Below are 21,714 nucleotides of genomic sequence, written 5' to 3' on the forward strand. Positions count from 1 at the left end.
CAGCACAGGGAGAAAAGGCCATTCTGCACCAGAATTGCCATCGTAAAATATTATAAATAAGATCAACTTTTCACAAGAGCCTTTGCCTAACAGAACACGCGTAACAAATCATTCATCTGAACACTGTGGAAAATGTTTATATCCCTATCTAATTATAGAAACAATCATTTTTAAGAATGGATAGCAATATTTATTTTATATCCATCATCTGAGTTTAATGTAAACACCTTCCAAATAAAAATGCTGCAGGTTTTAGAAATGAGAAAAGAATGGCAAAGAAAAAAGAAATAAGAAGAATCCCAAATGGAGGACCTTGAACTTAACTCATTCAGCACAGCTTTGCAGTGTCAAATAAAACATCCGCCACAGAAAGCTGCGTGGGAGTGGAAAAGTTCTGTTTCTGGACTTTGACCCACACTGTCATAAAAGCTGTCCTCACTGAATCTCTCCCATTTCCATTATATGTCAAATACTCTTCAGCTTTTGCCTGCTACAAAGCAAAGCAATAAAAAGTCAACCATGTCATCCCACAATACGAGTGACCTAAAACATCACCTGCAGTCACAGGCTGATTCCTAACTCAGGAAAGGTAAGGTTATTCTCGCAGGCTGTCAAGAATCACAGCAGCTGCTGGAGGCATTAGCACAGGAAGGCTCCACCTGGAAGTGCGAGGTCCGGGTGCAGAGCACCAGGCCCCAGGACTGCAGACCGTGTGCAAGAGCCAGCCAGGCACTTCACAGTGCCACCCTCAAAGGCACATCAACAGGTTATGATTACTTAAAAACATCTATTTCCATGCTGGAAACTATAGCTTTTAATGAGCTGCTTAGCTCTGTATTTCAAGATAATTACAGGAAACAATGTAATTATACAGCATGACTGTGTTCAAGGACAACCAAAATCCACAGGTTTTGAAAAGAGCTCAGGAATGCCAGAACCCACTGAAGGCAGCTCATTTGGTCTGCAGGTAGGATACAGGCATGTGTGAATGTCAATGGCAATGATTAAATAATGCAGAAATAGTTCTGCAGCAAGCCTGGGTGCTGATGGACATCTGAAAGAATCTAAGTCTTAAAATATTCCACATGCCTCTGAAGAACTGTTCTGCTTCATGAATTTCCCAAATCACACATACAGTTTTCATTTTACACTTACCAAGACTAACAAAGTGATCTGCACTTCTAATTAAAAAACAAACAAACAAACAAAACCTTAGCTACGAAGTGAAAATGTTCACCATAAATCTTACCTCAGTGTGGACCAAACTGGGCTTAGTAGTTTGCATGTTTATAAACAATTAATATTCAACTTCTTGTTCTTATTTTAAACGACTGCAGCTAATGACATTTAGTACAAAGCCAAACGGGAATACTATCTCCCAGAGTTCTCAGCCTACACCAAAATCCTCAGATTATACTCTTTACAACGACAACCTTCAGCCCTTCATAACTGCTAAAGCTAAAGGCCTGCAGGGCTCTAAAATACTGTGCACTTTCGTTTTCCAACGTGTATTCAACATGAACTCTTTGGTTAAGAACACACACACACACACACACACACACACCATGCAATGTTCTGCCACTGCAAACATCAACTGTAATATAGAAATGGGGGTGGGGGTTGAAGTGTTAGTGATCTAAACTTAACAGTGCATCCTAATTTTGAGAGCTGGGATTTTAATCCTATATCACTTGGAAGAAAAAGCAATGGCAGGAAATGTAACAACAACGTTGCAACACTTTCAAAGTTTAGTGGGCTCTGCTGTGAGGGCCCTCGTATATTACAAATAACAAAACACGAAGCCATTAACTTCAAGAGTAAAACAAAGACAGGGACATCCACGCTGATGTACCAACAAACTAGCTCATTCTCTGAACTGTTAATAATCTATCTAAAAAACGTCTCCCACATGCTCCACACTGTCCCGGGGCCTCTCCAAGACTGCCCTCTGCTCAAAGAGCGACAGCTGGGAGTGTGACAGTGCCGGTGGGGACCTCACTGGACAGATGCCCTGGGGTAGAAGGTGACCCCTGAGAATTGCTGGCTCACAGCAATTGATGGTTCCAGATGAAGGTGGGCTCAGGGCCCCACCCCCAGCTCACGGAGAAGTGCTGTTTATAGAGAAACCACTTTCCTCTCATGGTTATGCTCTGACCGCTCTGGATTCAGGATTCTGGAGGTAGAAGGAGAAATCTGGAAAGAGGATCGAAACAGGAGGGCGTGGGCACTTTGAAGGGGGTGAGATTTGCCCCCCCCCCCGCGAGGGTTGGCCTGTCCAAAAAAAGAAAAGAAAAACTAAAGATATTAAATCTACACTAACTCTGAACATTCTTTGGAAAAACAGGATTTAAGAAGGCCGGATCTAAGACCCCAAGCAAAACCTCTGCAAGTCACGCTGTCCCTTCCCAACCAGGCATCTCCCGCGATGCGCCCCAGGCGCCCCACCCGCGCCGGGGAGCGGAAGGCGAGCGCAGCAAGTACCTGGTCTTGTCTCCGAAGGGCAGCATCGCGGGCGCCCAGGGTCACACTCCAGGAGGCTCCCAGGGAGGGTGCGACCAGGTGCAGCCGCTTCGGGGCTCGCGTCCCCGCCCTGTGCGGGCCGCCCAGGGGAGCGCCCCGCAGCGCGGCGGCCGCGCCGGCTCGGGAGAACGCGCCCGCCGGCGGCCGCTCCAGCATCGCCACCGGCCCGCGGGCCGGCACTGGGCGAGGCGCGCGCGGCCTCCCCCTGAGGGGCGCGGGCCGCACACTCCCAGGTCCGCGCGCGGGAGCCTCCCGTGCCCCGGCCCCGCGCCGCCTCCGCAGGCTCCGGGGTTCCCGCCCGCCGCGCGCTCTCTGCTCCACCCTTCTGGCCCCTCTGAGCCAGTCTCAGTTCCTCCAACTCCTCAGCGAGCGTTTCCCACGCGCCACTGCCCGGTGTGCCGTCGCCTCCCAACGCGCAGGCTCCCGCCCCGCCCCACAGGGCCCCGGCGCTTGGCCCAGGACCAGGCAGCGCGGGCGCGGGTCTCGGCGGGGCCGAGAGCCCCGGGTCCAGTGCCACGGCACCGCCCTCCCGCCTGTGTGCGCTCCACAAGCCCCCGAGCCGCCTAGGGTGAGCAAGCGAGAGAAAGAAAGCGCGCGGGGTAGCCGGGGACTGGAAGGGGCCAGAGGCGACGCACTTACTCCGGGAGGACTCGGGCAGTCGTTGCCGCGGGCTTCCCGGGCGCGTCCCCACCCGCTTCCCCGCCCCGCGGCCAGGACAAGGGGCGCGGGGGAGGAGCGGGGACCGAGCGGCAGCGGCGCTTCCGGAGCGGGAAAGGGGGCAGAAGCTGTTTGGATTTTGCTAAGAGGATTTAGGGGGACCCGGGAATGGAGGCGGAAGGAAGACCCTCGAGCGCGATGCGAACAAATGATCTCGCTTAGGGGAACGCCAAGGGCTCGGGGACAGGGGTCGCGAGCACGTTTTCGTGTTTGAACTTTGTAAGCGAGTCGGATTGAACCCCACGCTTTAGTTTTACGACCGTGCAGGCTTCAAGTCGAGTCTGCGCCACACCAGGGGACTGAGGACCTACTTCCCGGGACAGCGGCCTGGGCAGGGGTCCCGGAGTGGTGAGCGGGGAGAAGTTCGGCGGCGAGAGACCAGCAGGCCACGCTCCAACCCGGCGGGTCTCTGCGATCGTTCTTACCTGGTGGCCTTTCTAACAAAGTAGGAAGAGGTGAAGTCCCGGTGGTCGTCCAGCCAGGCTTCCACCCAGTCGGGGTCCGGCCGCCCGGGGCCCGGGCCCGCGCGGTCCATGGCGCTCGGGGCTGCCTTCCGCCCGGGTCCCTCCCGGAGCTGCGTGCGCGCGACCCTCCCCGCCTCGCTGCGCCGGCCCTGGGGAGCGCCCGGGGCCACCTCGCGCCCCGCCCCGGCCCGCAGGCCCAGGTGTGGAGGGCGGGGCCGCACAGCAGCCGCGCCCGGGGTGTGATGAGGACCGGGCACCGCGTGCCGCTCCCGGGCAGCGGCGGCGACTGCGGGCTCGGGAGGCAGCGGCTGCAGGAGGCGGCGGCCGCTGGGGTGCGCCTGTGCGCCGGCTGCGGGGCGCGCGGGTGTGTCCGCGAGGTCCTGCTCAGGGCGGGCAAGGTCACCGAGGGGCGCCCCTCCCCAGCCCAGAGGCGGAGGTAGCGAGCCCACGCGAAAGTGAGACGCTGCGGCTCCGGCAGCCTGCTCAGCGCGCGGGCTACTTGGACTTCCCAGCCCGCAGAACTGTCTGCCGCTTGTGACCCAGACTATATAGTTATCACACCACAGACCCGCGCTCCCAGGAGCGCTGGAAGGAAGCCCACGGGGCGCAGCTCCGCCCTCCAGGAGCGGGGTGGGGAGAAGCGAGGCGCGCGCTGCCACCCGGACAGGCCCGTGGAGTAGCTGTGGGCCTCCGACAGGACCGTGCCCTGCTTGAAGCTAACAATACTAAGGGCATTTAGTGTTGCATCAAACACCCTTCTCATAACTGGAAAAGATTTTCAGGGAAAAAAAAAGGCAAACAAAGCCGGAATGACAGCCGAAGTTAGGAAACCAGGACACCTCTGCACAGTTAGGTCAGCTGGAAAGACCAGTGCTGCGGGCAGTGGAACCACAGTTCAATTTTACACTGATCCATCACTTTCATTTAACTGGAATTAACATCGCCTCAAAAATACCCAGTGGAAAAACTCAGCCTTCTTACCCTATTTTGTGTAGCCTATTGTGCTGTGTGTGTGTGTGTGTGTGTGTTTTAGAAATAGGGAACTGGTTTCTTTCTTTGTCTCATCCTGATCTTCCTGTTGTGAATTTGCAGTTTAATATGGCATTTTGCAATGACCTAATTTTGGGGCAGAATTAAATCTGGGGTGTATATTGCACAACGTGTGAATGACACCATTAGCAGTGATACACCAGAGCGACTTAGCTGACATACTTTCAGCAAACTCCCTTCAAAGTACCCTTGGCAAGAATGTAAGACATTACTCACTCCATGGAAACACATAATTAGATTGATAATATGGGGACTTTGAGAAATTCCTTCCAATCCTTCCATACAAGGGCTTATTTTCCTGCATCTAATGATTATCCTTTTGTAATTTGGGTTCCTCTGAAACTTGAAAGTTGTGTGCAAGTAAACAACCCACGTCTGAAGGAGAGTGGTCAACTAGCTACTGGGACAGTGGCCACAGTGCTCACGAAGAGGAGGCTTTACCCCTCCCTGCTCAGCCTGGTGGAGGTCCATGCCTCCTCCTTGCTGAACATCAGTTCATTTAAAATTGAAACTGAAGACTGGATGTTTGGCTTGAATTGATTGCTTTGGTTGGCTGCTTTGGTGAAACAGACAGGTGTAACAACTTGAATCTGTATCCCTCTCCAAAGTTCATGTTGAAATGTCAAGCTCAGTGCACAGACCTGGAAGTCTGTGCCCTTATGAACGGCCCATGAATGGGCTCCAGGGGTCAAGCTTGCCCTTCCGTCCCTCCCACCATGCCAGGAGCAACGCTGGCCCTGCAGAGGCCCAGGACAGCCCTCACTGGACTGCAGCTCCGCTATGCCGTTGTCTTGGACTTCCCAGCCCGCAGGACTGTCTGCCGTTTGTGACCCAGACCATATAGTATTTTCTTATCACAGCACAATGGACTGAGACCATGGCAAGATTCCGATGTCCCTTTCCTCCCCTACCCTGAAAGCCCTACATTACCAGAAACAGGAAGGGCTGAAGAATGGCTGAGGGTGAGATCGTCCATGGATTCTGCCATCGGGGATGCCCAGGCTTCGAGGGCTAAGTGGTGGCAGAGGTGGCGATGGGGTTACTGAGAAGGCCTGTTGCCTGAAAGACACGCCACAGGGCACCGGGACAGGGCGTTTCAGCCCATTCTGGTCTCCAGGAAGCCAGGCAGAATCCCTAGCGGTCCCTCCTGGAGCCGTGACGGGCCCTGGGGAGCGTCTTGAACTGGCCTTTCCTCTCGTTCTCAGCCTGCCTTCCTTCTTCTTCCACTTTCCCCGATCCTTTGTCTTAACTTGTTGATGGACGATGCTCTAGACATCTCCAACCTTGTTTTGGAATGAGGTGAAGAATAAATAACAATTATTCCCAGGAAATAAATTGATATTTATTTCTTGATACTATTTATAACAAATAAATGTGCTGTGACTTCACAAAGCCCTCGACACCCTGTGTTCCCACTGTAGAGAGGAAGACTCCACTCTGACCTGTCAGTCAACTTTCCAGTACTCTCCCGAACCCCTGAGGGAGCCTACAAAGAGGAACGACTCCTCTGGGCTCCGTTTTGGGGGCTCCATTCATTTGGGCCTGGGGCCCACAGCACATCATGGTGGAAGCACATGCAGAGGTGGCCCATCCACCTCCTGAAGAGAGAGGAGGCGGCCGACTCCCACGGTCCCCTTGGCACCCTCCCACACGGCCCAGCACCTCCCACCAGGCCCCACCTCATGGTGCCCACTGCAGTCTGAGCCTTTGGCATTGGGTTAGGGACACTCCAGCTCCAGGGGACAGACACAGTGGGCCAGGTTCACATCACATGGTTTGACCACCTCTTCTGGGGATAGTTTTGGTCTACAACTGGAAGAAGCAAATAATCAAATTCCTTTTCCCAAAAAGAGAACAGAGGTGGCAAGAGCCACTATGCAGTCCCTGCTCACTACCACCACCCACTGTCTGCGTTCCTGCTGCAGACTGTACCGTGCAGGTGACATGCACACTAAGCAACTTTATGCCAATAAATTCAATAATCAACACAAATTGGACAAAGTCCTTGGGGGGAAATCTAACCCCAAATGATTCAGGATGAAATTAGAAATTTCACTGAAATGGAATTCAATAACATATTGATTTTAACTACTTAAAATGCTGTCTATAAGGAAACCTTCAGGTGAATTTAATCAAATGTTTAAGGTAAAAGCAATAAAATATCAATATTTTACCAACAAGCCAGAAAACCCTGATACTAGAGTATGACACAGAGGTCAGAGGGAGCCACCTGCCTCATGATGGGGATAGGAAATCCTCAGTGAGGCATTAGTACGTTGAACCCAGAAATACTCGCAGCAGCTCTTAAAGGATGACCTCCAATGACCAGGTGCGATTTGCCCCAGGTGCTTATTATCGGCCCAACATTCAAAGGTTGTTTAAGGCAACTTACCACTTTAACAAAAATAAACCAATGGCCATCTCAGTTGATGCATAAAAACCCACCTGATAAAATTCAGCAGTCATTGGTGATAAAAGGAGATCATCAGCAAGCAGAAAAACACTTTCAACTTGACAGCGAGCATCTTCAAAGAACCTCCCGTAAGACTGGAAGCAGCCAGTGCACCCTTACCATTTCTATGTGACTTTGTGCCAGGGTCCTCACCAGGGCAGTAAGTCATAAAAACAAAAAGAAACATGGAGCACACACGCTGGAGAGGGAAGAGGGGACTTTCCCTGCAGATGTGTCTGTGATGAACACTTTAAGGAACACGTGAAGCAACTGCAGGATTTAAGAGGTGAGTCACCAGGCTACAGGTGGTCAGCATGCGAAGTCAATGCACTTTCTATACACTAGTGCTACAGACCTTTGTGCCCCCCCCCAAAGTCCCACGTTGAAGTCCCAACCCCAGGACCTTGGAACGTGACGGTATTTGGAGGCAGGGCCCTGAAAGGTGCTGACGGCCAGACAAGATGGCATGGTAGGCCCTAACCCAGGCTAACTGGGCCTTTGCAGAAGAGGATATCCACACACAATGAGACCCTGACTTCTCAAGCAGAGGGACAGAGGGAGGACTAGTGGGGAGGAAGCCGAGGACAGTAGAGCACAAGCCAAAGAGGAGACCTCAGGACACCACATCCCTGCCACTGTGGGCTTGTCTGCTGGTCTCCAAAACTGTGGGGTGTGATCCTGGTGTTTAAGCCACCACTCTGTGACACCCTGCCATGGTGACCCTAGCAACATAGTACAGCTAGCAAGGAAAGAGAGTAAGGCCATTTTTGTGTGTGTTAAAAAATGAATAAATACTTGGAGAGGAACTGAACCAAATATATGTAAGATATACTGCGGGGAGAAATTCAGGCAAGAAGATCTAAATAAGTGGGCAGATACATCATAATCTCAACTGGAGGACTCAGTGTATTGTAATTTCCGTTCGTTCCAAAGTGATCAGCACGATTCCAGCCATGAGCTCAGCAGGCATTTTCACGGAACGTGAAAGTCAGATGCTGAACTTTTATGTGAAAATGCAGCAGACACAGTGTGGCCAAGACTCTCCTGGGAGAGACCGAGGTGCTTCCTGAGTTTCCTGGCAGCCACAGCACGGAGGCGAGCAGAGCCTGGGGGAGGCAGGCCCAGGAGAGCAACAGGCAGAGCAAGGGCTCAGTAGGTAACAGGTAGAATCAACTGATTTTGAAAACAAGCAGCCTTTCCAACCAGTGGTGCTGAGACAGGCAAATCCCACACAGATGTAATCAGGATCAAGAACCTGAACACCCAAGCTGGCTCTGGAGGGCAGGATCTGGTCCCTCCGTGCAAGCCCAGTGTCCTCAGGGAACATCCAGATTTCATTCAGATCTGCTCTTTGAGGGGCACCAACAATAAAAGAAAAATTCAACCTAAAGATTAGAGGAAAATATTTGCCAAACAAATCTGACAAAGACTGGCATCGAAACATACAAGGAACCCCCCGATTCACATCCAAAGGACAAAGACCTGGTAGGGAAACGGCAGAAGTTTTAAGCCTCTGCTTTACAGAGAGACTAACTGGCGGCTAAGCAGAGTGCTGAAGCCAAGCCTTCAGGGGATGCAGGTGAAGAGATCAACCCTGAGACAGGCCACCCTTCAGAATGACCAGACAAGACCTGCGGACCCCTGGAACTGGGCGGGGTGCAGCAGGACTCCCCACACTGCCGGAAGAAGTCGAAACAGTACAGACACTTGGAACATGTTTACAGGTTCTTACAAGGTTGAGGTGGACCCACCCATCCCCTATCAATTCCACCCCTAGATACTTACCAGAAGAAATGAAGACTTGTGTCCAAAAAGTTATATAACAATGTTTGAAGTCTTTAGTCTTGATAATGGAACATTCCCAAATGTCTCAACAGGGAAATGGATAAACAAAGTTCAACACAGTTGCAGTTGTTGAATGGAGTAGAGTCACAAGGTATTCAAATACATGGTGACTTCCGTGCACATGCCGTGTACACAGCAACACACGAGGTGCAGAGTTCTAGGGAGACCCCCAAAGAAAGCGACAAGACTGGGCTGCTCCAGGGAGCCCCACAGAATGGGCTGACAGAGTCCTATGTCTGCAGACTGGTGTGGGTTATTTCTGTATGTGCCTTTTTCAAACATCAAATTTTACAAGATGAAATCACTACTTAAATTTTGTCTCAACAAATTATGAAGTATTAGAATCTACTTTTTTGTGGGGAATGCGCTAGCCATTCTGGAACTACTTTCTGCCTACTCGAGGCAGGAGAAAAATGAGTCGCTATTGCAGTGTGGGAGAAGGGAGCTACACACGGATGAGAAGTCACAGTGTGGTGTTGAAAGGGAAGTGGAGTCAGTTTTATCATTTTAATTAAAAGACTATGAGTCCTGTAGGGACACTCCATGACAAGGAGACCCAGGCATTTCTAGGAGTGACGGGCAGCCTACAGGAGCTCTAGCCAGAAACAAATCCTACATCTCGGAATCACAAGGAACTAAGTCTGCCAACAACCCAGGGGAGCTCAGAGGCCTCAGATGAGGCCACTGTTCCAAACAAGAACCTTATTTCAGCCCATGAGAAGCTAAACAGAAGCTTAATGATTGATGGAATAAGAACGTCGCGTCTTGCGATCCGTGAACACAGTGTATCTCTTCATTTATTCAGACCTTTTAAACTTTTTCTAGAAATCCCTTGAAGTCTTGGAGCCCATGTCTCGTGGGGTTTGTTAATGTGTCTCTACATATGTGGTTCCTCCTGCCTCTCCCACTGGGAAGTGGTAGGCATTGGCATCCCCGGAGCCAGGAGTGCACTTGGTGCCAGATTTGGCTCTGAATACCATTCTCCATCAAGAGACAAGTCCAGGTCTGGGGAAGGTCAAGAACAAGATGTGCTTAGAAAATCTTACTTTTCTAGAAAATAAAGAGGTCTTAGGGATGATATGAGGACAGAGGACGTGTGTTGAAGAGGACTCCTAAGAGACAAACATGAAAATGCAGATATGGAAGCACATAATAGAAACAAACTGAACACTATTGACTAAAATAAGGAACTGGGACTCCACTGACATAAATAAGTAAGCAAACAATAAAGGAATTGATTTCACAGAAGAAGGTCACCTAGTAAATGTTTAGATCACTCAAGGCTGCTGAAGCTAACAGGCTTGACGGTAGATGGGATATCTAGGTCGTCCTGCGGTATCTCAACCCAGGTCACTTACTAGTTAACCACGGGGAAATGCCTGCTTTATGGTGGGCTGAGTTCTTGGAGGCCACCACAACCAAGTCACTGATTCAATACCACTGTTGGGACAAACCCAAGTACCGCCTTTCACAGAATGCACCGGGAAGCCCACAACATCACTCTGCTATTGCTGCCCAAAACACAGTCTGAATCTGATCATGAGGAGACAGCAAACACCCCCGAGTGAGGGACTTTATACAGAACAGTAGGCCTGTACGCTTCAAAAATTCCAGGACAAGAAAGACAAAGAGGCGAGAGGATGCGTATTCATCACTATTGCTGTGTAACGATCTTACCCAATCTCATGGCTTAAAGCATCAAGCATTCGTTATCTGCCCGGTCTCTGACTGGAGTCCAGGCAGGCTTAGCTGGATTCTCTACCCAGGACTCCTGACAGTGCTGCAGGCAGGGTGCTGGCCAGAACTGTTGTCTCCACCAACGCGTAGCTGGGGAAGAGTCCACCTCCAAACTCCCTGGGTCGGATGGAATTCAGTTCCCTGTGATTGTAGACCCAAGGGACTCTCCTTATCACCAGGTGCAGATTCACAGGCTGCTGGCTGGAGGCTCTGTGCACACCACGCTGAGACCCCGCAGGCTGTGGTGGGGTCTCTGTGTCACACACAGAGGTGTGTGTGTCACCACCAGATGCTGGCGACCCCGCAGGCTGCTGTCTGGGGTCTCTGTGCACAGCATGATGAGACCCCACCAGGGTCTCTGTGTCACCAGGTGCTGGAGACCCCACAGGCTGCTGGCTGGAGGCTTCTGGGGGTTCTGAGACCACCAGGGCCTCTTGCAAGGTGGAGTCAGCCATCATGGCTGTGAACTTGCTCCACACCAGGAGCAGAGACTCCAGCAGGACAGCTCCGTGTTCTGATGTCACACTCAAAGGCACCCGACATCTTTACCAGATTCAAGTCTTGCCCTCCCACGAGGAGAGGGGATCACACACACATACACACACACACACAGTGCTGAGACGTGGAGCACACATGCTGGGTGGCTGCCTGCTGGGTCAGGGTGGCCAGGCCTGGGGAGTCCGAGCTCCTGAGGTTCTGTGTGCACCGTCTGTGCCTGCACCAGCACCCCATCTTTGGGAACACAGTCAGAAGCACTGGGCTCCCATGAAAGGATGCTTTCTGTGGACAGTGCAAGTTGTTACACAGCAGCTGAACCCGGCCTAACGCTTCCCACGCAGCCTGATGTGCTGGACATGCCGATTCAAACCCATCCTGATCCTCCACTCCAGTACGAAGCCAGCGTAGGCGTGAGAGCACCGAGCTATGGTGCTGATCCCAGAGAGCCAGGCATTCCCTCTCCCACACCACCAGTGGCTTCCGCCCAGGTCTCCCATAGCAGCCAAGAATTCAGTTTGTTATATGGAGCCTGATCTGAGAGAGCAGCCCGCCCCCCGGGAGGCAGGGAGCAGCTGCTCTTCACATCAACCCAGTCGTAGGCCGGGGAAGTGGAAGAGGAGGGCTGGCCAGGCGCTGAACAGATGAGGTACAAATGCACTCGCTCTCAGGATATGCACAAACAGGTGGATGCCATCGGCTGAGGACGCTGCCGTCCTGTCTGGCAGCCGACCCACCCAGCACCTCCCGCGGTGGGTCAGCTGCCTCTCATGGCCCACAGAGTTCCGAGGGTGAGGAAGTGCACCGTGTTCATTGGTAAGCGCAGCAGTCACTCACCGAAACCTGACTGACAGGTGGCCAGGACTGGTCCACTCCTCCCATGCCCTCTGCCGCTGTGGACGAGAGTCCCCTCCCTAGAGAAAGTGCCGTGTGCTGGTCCGACCAGTGAGAATGGCAGTAGTTTAGGAAGAAATAGCAAGGACTGGCACACTTGTAATCCGACATGTCAGGATGGAACCAGTGGCACTGAAGCCATTCTAAAAGCCGATCACTGAAAACAGACTCCAAAGTCGAGGAGCAAAGGTGTCTGCTCTCAAGAGAGGATCTGGGGACAGAGGTGGACTGATCTCGTCCAGAGAATCGCATGTCTTTCCTCTGCATCTCGTAGGTACAGAATTTCAGTCGAAGATCAGACTCTCATTTTGAATCTCTCAAAAGTGCACGATTCACAATTCACAGTCACATGGAGGAGCCCTCCTCCCAGATGTGCAGGGAAAAGTCCAATTTAAGTGTCATGCCAGGGACAAAGAAAAGGCCTACCAGACCGGCAATTTCCATCGTTTACAAAGAGCCATTGGTGCAAATGTGCAGTCTGCAGCACTCGGTGGCATGCCCGGCGTGAGTTAGGCGGACTTCAAGACCAGCCACTACGGAGCGAGCAACTTTGTACACAGCTCTTCCCAACAAAAAGGAGGGTTTGCAAGACGGGCTTGCAGAAGCCTCCCGCCTCTGAGGATTCTAAATGCAGAAGGAGGCTCCTGTGGAGGAGGAGGCCCTCCCACACTTCCTCCTGGGCTTTTGTGCATGGCCGTCAGTCACGTCTCGCGGCCACCAGCATTCTTGCCTTCTGTCCTCCTTCCTCGTGCAGGTGTCCCCCCTGGACTTCACATAGGGTGGCTCAAGTCCCTCTAGGAGAGAGCCCATCCCTACCAGAATCTGGTGCGGAAGACGCTATGTGACCCTGTTAATGTGAGGAGGTCTCCTGTGATGGCATAGGTGTCCCTGAAGAGCTCCTGTGTGAGACAGGGCAAGAACTCTCAGAGGTGGAATGATCAGTGGTTGGTCCCCTGACCCCACAGCTGTGGGCAGGAAGGCTGTGGCTGGAGGAGGGGTCCCTGGAAAGGCGCCTTTGGGGTCTCTATCTAGTGCCTGGTGAGCACACTGCCTCTGCTTCCTGGGGCCCTGTCCTGAGCTGCCGTCCTCCTCCACACCGTGGTGCCTGCCTCACCTGGGCCTGACCACGGACTGAAGCTCAGAACCAGGAGCCAAAGCGGATTCCCTCCTCTGACGGCTCGGTCAGGACTTCCGGTCACAGAGGTGCGAAGTTGACTCTAACCGCCCTCAAGAGCTCTAGGGAAGGACAGGTCACGCCATCCTGGAGAACTCTTCCTCAGATGTTGCTGGGGTCTCCTGCAGCCGTGACAGTGCCCTGCAGAGGACGCCTCTGTTAAGGGCGGAGAGGGGCGGCTCCTCAGGAGGAGCCACCAGGACCTGCCCTTCTCTCTGCCCATCAGCCAGTACATATCTGGCTCTTACGCGGGTTCAGCTGGTGTTTTAGAAGAGGAAAAGTGTATTTAGAGGCTCTCATCCATAGACAGCCGACTCATCCTCAGGGCTTGAGTGAGGCAGAATATCACGGCAGAAGCGTGTGGCAGAGGGAAGCGGCTCACAGGGTGATCGGGAAGCAGAGAGACAGTCCACTCACCAGATACAAATGTATCCCAACGCCACGTCCCCAATGCCCACTCCTCCAGCCACACCCCACTGCCCTCAGTCACCACTCAATCCCATCAGGTGACTAATTCACTGATTCATCCACCGACAAAATTCAATCGTTTTTTCTCTGAACCCTCTTGCACAGTCTCGCATGTGTGTTTTGGGGGGACACCTCTCATCCACACCATAACGTTGGGTCTGTCCACATTTTGTGAGACTCAGAGGCTCTGCCTCAAATGCAGCTCTGTGTCAAGTCAGCAGACCAAGTGGGAAAGGCGGTCACACGGTGGAATCCAGGGATGGGAGGCCACACGTGGGCTGCCAAACCAACACACAGGCTCTGAAGACCACGCTGGTCCACACGTTGCCAATCCGCACCTGCCTGTCCACCCATGGCCGTCAAGGTCCACGTCCCCACTGTCACACACGTGCGCGCGCACGTACACACACACACACACACACACGTGTTCTGTGGAATCTGCTTTCTGCACAACAAGAAGCCCTCACCATGATTCACCTGGTGAAGGAGAGGGAAGTGTGTACGTGGGTGAGGGTTCCTGCTCAGCCTTTGCGTATTCGGACACCACTGAAATGAGTCAATGTAAACAAAAGGGCTTAATAGACTTTAAGACCCGACCAATCAAGTCAAGCCCATGAATTGCGTTGAAGCACATTTGAAGAGGATCGCTGGATCATCCCTCCAATCTTCTCCAAGTTGCAGTGGTACCTTCTGCCTCGAGAACCTGGCCCTGGAGTGGACAGCGGCAGTGTGGGGAATGTGGGGGGAGCACTCAGGACCTAAGTGAGCTTCCACGGCAGGCTCTGACGGCGGCACAACTAGCCATGTGTGTTTCAAATGGACGCTGTCCTGAGCTGTCCACTTAAAACAATGTCTCCGTGTCATTTAAAGACCTGGCATGGAAGACCATTAAGAGGTTAAGAATCACCATTTCACTTACACTAAACATGCTCTGGAATATAAAGATAGGATCTGGATTCGTTTTAAAAGTTTAAAAAGTTCTCTTTGTTAACTAATTAGGTATGGCCTATAATCAAGTTAGTATTTGTTTAAAGAAAAAAGCAATTACTTTTTGCCTGAGGGCAAATAAAGGCCATTTCTTAAGTATGCTGTTTTCCATCCAAACCAGCATTCACTATATATTATTTGCAGCAAAGGGGTAAAAATAGATCTAAGTTCTTGTGTAAGTTAGAAGGTTGGCTTTTGAAGTCTCAGAGAGATTTGCTCTTAATATTTTTGCACATACTCAAATAAACCTGTTTAATAAAAAACTGAAGTAAGTTGTAGGCTCTGACCTGTTGGTCAGTGTCTGCGGGTGCAGAGTCACGGTATTGTCCCCCAAGGATCCTTCCAACCCATTCTTAAACCTCATGATAGTGAAATGCCTCTAATATTGAAGCCAAATTAGCAGACACTTCATGACAGCAAGTGCAACTGCTGTGTTCAAATACTATTACTTTCCCTGTGGGACACGGAAATCCAGGCTCTTCAAGCCTCATCGTCCCCTCTTAAGGTAGAAGCAGGATCCTGGATTTCTATTTAAAGTAAACCTGATCACTAACTGTAAAGAAAACGCCAGTGGTGACAGCAAGAACAGCCAGATCCACTACTCGCTCTGGGTTAATATGGCAATATCTCCTACAAGCCATGTGAAGTCTGTCACTCCGGTGGTCTGCCCCTTTCCAGTATCTAGTAACAGTGTGAGCGGTGGGGCGGGGGGGGGGGGGTAGGTCTCTTCTTATCTTTCCTACAGGGCTGCAGGAGGTGGGGCTAGGAGCTGCCTCTGCAGACCACAGGCTGCACTGTCCTGCAGGGAGAGGCCTGTCCTCTGTCTGGCTGTGCAAGACAGAGCCTTTGGATGCCTCCTATGTAAAATAAACTGTGATGACTTAAAAATGGCTTGTGAAAATATACTGTTGCTGGGAAGAAGCTATCCGAGCATTTATTTTCCATTTGCTTTGCAGGGAAACGTATCCCTGCGAGCCTGTTTGATTTGGATATTATTCCTAAAGTAAACATGGTCGGGCCTGCTTCCTGGTCCCTGTCAGCTGGTCAGCTGGCTGGAGAGATCTCCCAGTTGGGATGCCGTTTCTTCACATGGATTCCAACAAAAAACTTTAATGGTAGTGGATGCATAAAAGCCAACTACCTCCTGAATTCAAGCTTTTACAGGGTTTTTCCTCCCATTTACCAAGAGACTGGATCTACTGCACAGAAGCCACGGCTTCAGTTTTCGATAATGATACCATGTCCCACTTACGTCAGCATCTATCATGTCATATTAATTTGTAGATAGGAATTAAATTAGCTCTTCTGGTTTCCTGGTTGTTGGGAAGCTATTTAGTACTCTCCCCCTCAGACCCCCCCCGTAACTGCAAAATTAAGTTCCACCAAGTGTATCGCTCTTCCCCAGCTCCGCCTTCCCAGCTGCGGGGGATACGCCTGGCTGCAGCCTCTGCTTGGAGTGTCTTCCATCAAGCCCCTGGGAACGCCCTCCCTGGCCCAGCCTCCAGCCAGCTGTGCCCCTTCCTCTGCTGGCCCCACCTGCTCTCTGTCCTCAGTCCTCCTGTGGCTGCTGGGCCTGACCCAGCTGCTCTGTCCTCACAGACCCTGTCTGGACTCACTGCCTCCCTCCGCCCCACAGAAGAGCGCTCAGCCAGGCCACACGTGACCCTGCTTTGCCACATCCTGCCCACAGGGCTGGTCCTCCACCAGGTGACCCTGACCCTGGTGCACCCCTCCCCTGCCCTCGCCCTAGCTGACGGGCAGCCTCGCCTCTCTCCAATGTCCACGGGCCTCCTCTTCTGGACCCAGACTCAGTCCTCAGCTCCCTTCTCTGTTCTTTCTGACTTCCTTGGCCAACTCCTCTCTGAGCTGCAAACTCCCAGGTTACATGCCCAGACGACGGCGAGCCAGCGGGCTCCTGCTCCTGCCTGCAATGCAGGCACCAGGGAAGAGAACTTGATTCCGTATGCACCCTGCTCCCCTCTGCTCTCCTTGGGACGAAATGGGAGGATTATCTGTCCCTTCATTTGACTGATGAGGACTTTCTGAACAGCACATGTGAGCCCCATGCTGTGGCATCCCGGGTGGGCTTCCGCAGCTTCTGCCCCCTGCCCGGGGCCTTCCTGCCTGTCTCCTGGGCAAGCTCACCCTTTCCCATCATTCAGGCATGCTCCAGTGACCCCTGGGATTCCTCAGGCCAGCCCAGACGTGCCCCTTGACTTGAAACACTGCCCTCTAAGTTTCCATGCCTGGGGCAGACGCTCAGATCCAACATAACCTTTAAATGCTGTTTGTTAGAGACACAAACAGCACGACAGACCTGATCTTCTTGCCTAACCCAGCTGAGTCACTCTGAATTCCTCTCCTTCCCCAGCTCGTGCCCACGTCCTCTGTAAGCGGCCCTCTTTCCTCTGCTCCTCCTAACAGCTCCGTGGGTCCCTTGCCTCAGCCACGTGCCCTGCCAGGGTCCCCAGCCTCCAGCCCAGCCCCTCGGCTCCTGCCCCCCATCTCTGCCAGGTGATCTACCTAAATGGAGGTCTGAATGACTCCCTTCCTTGGCTGCTGCCCTGGGTGCTCCCCACCTGCCATGGAAGGGAGCTCCTGCGTTCTTTCACAGTAAGAGCAAGACCTCGGGTGCCTCCCCAGCTCTGTGCAGAGCTCTGGGGACCTCTCTGTCTTCACCTGTGTCCGAGAGCTGGCACTCCCCCTCCCCCACTCCCGCGTGTGGCGAAACTGAATCTTGCATGAGGCTCAGAGGAAACTGACCTCTCCCAGATGGCCCGAAGCCCTGAGGCCATCACGTGTGGCCTTCCCTCCTGCGTCACGACGGGTAGGCCATGCCACTGTGGTTCTGCACATGGGGCAGGGGAGATCAGGTGATTAACCTTAGGCCTGGTCTCTCCACCTTTATTTCATCTTTTCAAAGAACAGGGACGTGTGATGTGCACCATCCTTTCCATGAATATTTTATAAGCTGTAGGGGTTTAGATCATAAGACGTTTTCCCAAAACTTGATACCTATTTTGCTAATGTTGCCATCTCACTTCTCACTGATGAGGTTTTCCCTTCAAATTGGAGTGCAATTCACCTTCTGTAACACCTGCACAGCACGGGCGTCCAGCGGTCAGCAGAGTTGAGCAGGCATCGTCCCTCATCCCAGAGCATCTCTTTGCCCAGGAAAGAAAGCCTAACCCCCCTGCCACGCTCCCCACCACCTTGGGCCGAAGTTCTGTCTTCATGGCCTGCCTGTGGTGGCCATCCCACACAGTGGAGCTGCGTGACAGGTGGCCTGCTGGGCCTGGGTTCCAGGCTCGTCCGTATCGTGCGGCTCATTTCTCTTTATGGCCCCACAGCATCTGCCCTGAGAGGTCCCCCAGCTGTTAGTCCTTCTTCACTTGAAGGACATGAGGGTGACCACTTTGGCCATGATGGGCAGGGCACCTGTGGCTCTCCATGTGCACATCTTTGGTGGACGTGCTTTCCGCTTTCTTAGGTGTGTTTAGGGGTAGATCTACTGGGTCACACAGTGACCAGCCAATCACTTTCCCGGCAAGCACCACTCTGCCCTTCATGGGCGGTGCCCGAGGGCCCTGACTCCCCCTTTTACCAATGCCTGTGGGGCACCCCTCGTCCTAGCCATCTGGGTGAGGTCAGCAGTAGTGGCTGTGTTCGTGTGGGATGGACACCTCCTCCAACAAAAGCTCAGAGCTGCATTTTGTCTAGAAGGAGCAGACGAATTCACCCTTTTCTGTTGAGCTGAATAAAGGGAGGCAGGGCTCTCAGAGACAGAACTGCCCGCTCTCTTCCCAGGGCCGTCGGTGTCCCCCAGGGCTGCCAACACTGTGCCGGGTTCTCACTCTTCCAATTCTCTGTACACCCCATCCTTTTCAACATGAGGCCCCGACTGCAAAGGGCTTAATTAAGACTTGACTAATGTTAGTTTTGAGGGAAATGCTGTCTAGCTCCATCCATCTATCCTATCCCTAGTGTGATGTGACATCGTGGGGACAGGGGTAACCATGTAATTTTTAGCTCCCTGTGACTCCATAGACCATTTTTTTCATGTGTTCTTAACCAGTCTTCCCTAGTAACTAGTTCTTAGCCTTGTTTTTGCTATACTCAGCTCTCCTAACTCAGCACTATTTGAGAACTTAACAGGCACTGGTGAGTTCTTTTCTGCACGGTGTGCAGCTCAGCGTCTGCGGGGTTTAGCGGCTGGTGCAGTTGCTTGATCAGGCCTGGCCTGATTGGCAGGGTTGCTGAGCTGTGGAGTGCTCAGGTGGAGTGCTCTGTGTCACAGCAGCTGGCTGCACCTGGGCACCCAGCCCTTGGCCTGACCCTGTGGATGAGGTGGTGTGCCGTGCTCAGCACTCCGGGCTCTGCATGGCAAGAGAGATGGCCCAGCTAGACTTCCGTGCAGGCAAGGCAGGGCCAGGTCCTGCCAACTCTGCCCTGCAGGGTGGGCCTTCTGGGACCCCTGTGTGTCCACATCCAGGTGTGCGCTGACAGGCCGTGGCTGTCTTCTCAGTCTCACCTGAAGGCTCATCGGAGAGCCCGGGTTCAGGCCCTCCAGGGATCCTGGGGTTCCTGTCTGGCTTCGTGGCTGACTGCAGTTTCTCTCCCTGGTCCACTCGCTGTTCACTGGCCCAGGGACCTTCATTGTTAGTAGTCAAGCACCACCCCTCAGGGCCTCTGAGGCCTTCTCTTCAAAGCCCGTGTGTCTGTGTAGCTGCACTAACAACCCACATTCACTCAGCCCACACCCGGCCTGCCGCGCACCTGGGCCGAAGGCGTCCCTCCAGTGTCCACACGGAGCTGAATGTCAATCACCATCCTCATCACGCTGCGGATTCACACGATTGTGTACTTGTGTCCTAGGACCCATCTCCCCGCCCCCTAACACACCGTGGGAAGGAGCAACGCAGCTCCCCGGTGGGAGAATGGCACCTGCTGTTAGCATGAGTATGTCTGAGCCAGGGCTGGCAGTGCCCTGCTTGCCCACCCCACCAGCACCCCGGGAGCCTATGGCTCTGCTCGTCCTCCCCCAGGACGAGGCTGGGAGAGGGACATCAGCAGGCCACTGCTTCCTGTGGTCCTCTGACTCTCTCCTCACACTTCCTGCTTCTGTTGCCTGCGTTTCTAATGAGATTACGTTTAATTTGTGCCACGGCAGCGCTGTTGATGGACCACGTGGAATCCTCTCCATGCCCCTCAGGGGACCTAAGCTCATCCAGCTAAGGACTGGAGGAGGCCGCTCTCTCTGGAATAGGAGGGGCACAGTGGGCAGCTGTGTGTACTGGAGCACCGCCCCTGTCCAGGGTTTGCCTGAGCAGCCACACCTGTAAAGCTGGGCCTCAGGGCCTCTCTGGATGCAAAGCACCGGCCTTCCCAGCAGGGCAGATCACCAAGTGATGTAAGTCGCTGCCTAGCCAGGGCCCTGGAGCCGGGCGGGTGGCCACTGTGCAGAGAGCCAGCCTGAGAAAGCTTTTCCTCCGGGACCAGTCCATTCCAGTCCTCCCTGGCCTCCAGGCAGTGGGCTCAGAAGGCCCTGCAGGCCCGGTGCAAGTCCTCGGCCCCTGCTCTCCCGGCTGAAGTGGCCTGAAGCGCCCCACCCCCTGCCCCTTCATCATCATTCCCTCAGGCATTTTTGTGATCAGAGTGCTGCTGGGGCCCAGATTTTGGAAGCCACACTTTCTAGGTACCAAGAGCACGTCTTTCAAGCCGAGTGCCCTGGCTGTGCTCTGGGCCATGTCCTGGAGCCGCTAAACACCTAGTCTCCATGAACAAACATGGGCACAAAGAACACAGGAAGAGAAACCCACAGGACGAATCTTCGTCAAGCCGCTGCAGACGTGCATGGGAGGTTGTGACCAGCTCAGAGACCCACGTCCACACACCCGGTCTGAGCTGTGTACAGGAGAGAGCTCACCCTGATTCAGAGTCGCTCTCTCAAAGGCATGCTGCTTCTCAACACGAGTAAGGAGTCAGGTATGATTTTGGCGTGTTTTCCTGGGGTTCAGCTACAGGACGGCAGGACAGACAACTCGGTGGAGACTACGTTCCAAGCAGCTCCACTCCTTTGGTATATGAACCAGTCTTGGAAGAGCCCTTGCCACAGCGGGCTGGCGCCTCTCACAGCTGTCAGCTGCGCTGCGCTGCCCTGTCCTCCAGGCCTGGCCTGATTGGCGGGGTCGCAGCCTGCCTGCCACCCAGACCTGGGAGTGTCGTCTCGGTCTTTGCGCTATCACTCAAGCCGGATACAGCCAACGAGAAGCCGAGGGCAGGAACGCAGCTGTCGCCCCCCCGCAGACGCTGCCTAGCGAGGACCCTGGAGCTGGGTGGGTGGCCACTGTGCAGGTGGCCCGACTCTTAGTGACCTCCCTGTGGTGGCGACTTCTGCCTTCACCCTAATCACAGGGACTCAGTAGACAAATTCGAGGCTCACCCACTGGCCACCAGGGGAAGGTCAGCGTGGGATGGCACCACACACTCCTCAAACCTGCCTTAGTGGGGTCACTCGGTGCTGGCACCATGAACTTTCCCTGGTGGAGGCAGCTGACTTCACATGTGCAGAGTGGACCAGCCACCAAGCAGCTCGGCTTCCAGGCTTGCTGGTCACTACGTGCTCTGAAGGGCCCCTTGTGGTCAACTCCCCTGAGGTCACAGCACAAACACCAGGTAAGAGCACCTTTCAGGAGCTCTGCACCCATGGGTTAGCCTGCTTCCCTTCAAGGGAGGCCCAGGAGGGGCGGACCCACCAGCCGAGGAGGCTGAGGGCGCTGGGGGCTGCAGGGGTGGGCACCCGGGCAGCTCTGCTGTGCTTTCCGCAGGGTCTGCCTCCCTCCTGCTCCTGGCCCCCCACTTCCTCCCCACAGCCCTCTTTGAGCAAGGGTAGAAATCAAAAGTGAAAGTCG

The 21,714-nt window shown here is 53.5% G+C and overlaps 1 protein-coding gene across 1 annotated transcript in view; it reads right to left on the bottom strand.

The window, feature by feature from the left end:
- The window catches only part of LOC124090038 (cGMP-specific 3',5'-cyclic phosphodiesterase-like), a 49,233-nt gene extending 29,594 nt beyond the window's left edge, over positions 1-19,639 (bottom strand). The window contains exons 1-5 of the mRNA XM_046440384.2: positions 19,580-19,639; positions 12,991-13,073; positions 5,682-5,810; positions 4,303-4,426; positions 3,663-4,081 (exon numbers count right to left, since the gene is read on the bottom strand). Of these exons, the coding sequence (XP_046296340.1) occupies positions 3,663-4,081; positions 4,303-4,426; positions 5,682-5,810; positions 12,991-13,073; positions 19,580-19,639 (815 nt within the window). The remainder of the gene's footprint in view (positions 1-3,662; positions 4,082-4,302; positions 4,427-5,681; positions 5,811-12,990; positions 13,074-19,579) is intronic.
- Positions 19,640-21,714: the final 2,075 nt, after the last annotated feature.

The sequence above is a fragment of the Marmota monax genome, unplaced genomic scaffold (genome assembly GCF_021218885.2).
Source record: "Marmota monax isolate L192 unplaced genomic scaffold, Marmota_monax_Labrador192_F-V1.1 WCK01_AAM20220418_F8-fsc01534, whole genome shotgun sequence".
In the NCBI taxonomy this organism is placed as follows: Eukaryota; Metazoa; Chordata; class Mammalia; order Rodentia; family Sciuridae; genus Marmota; species Marmota monax.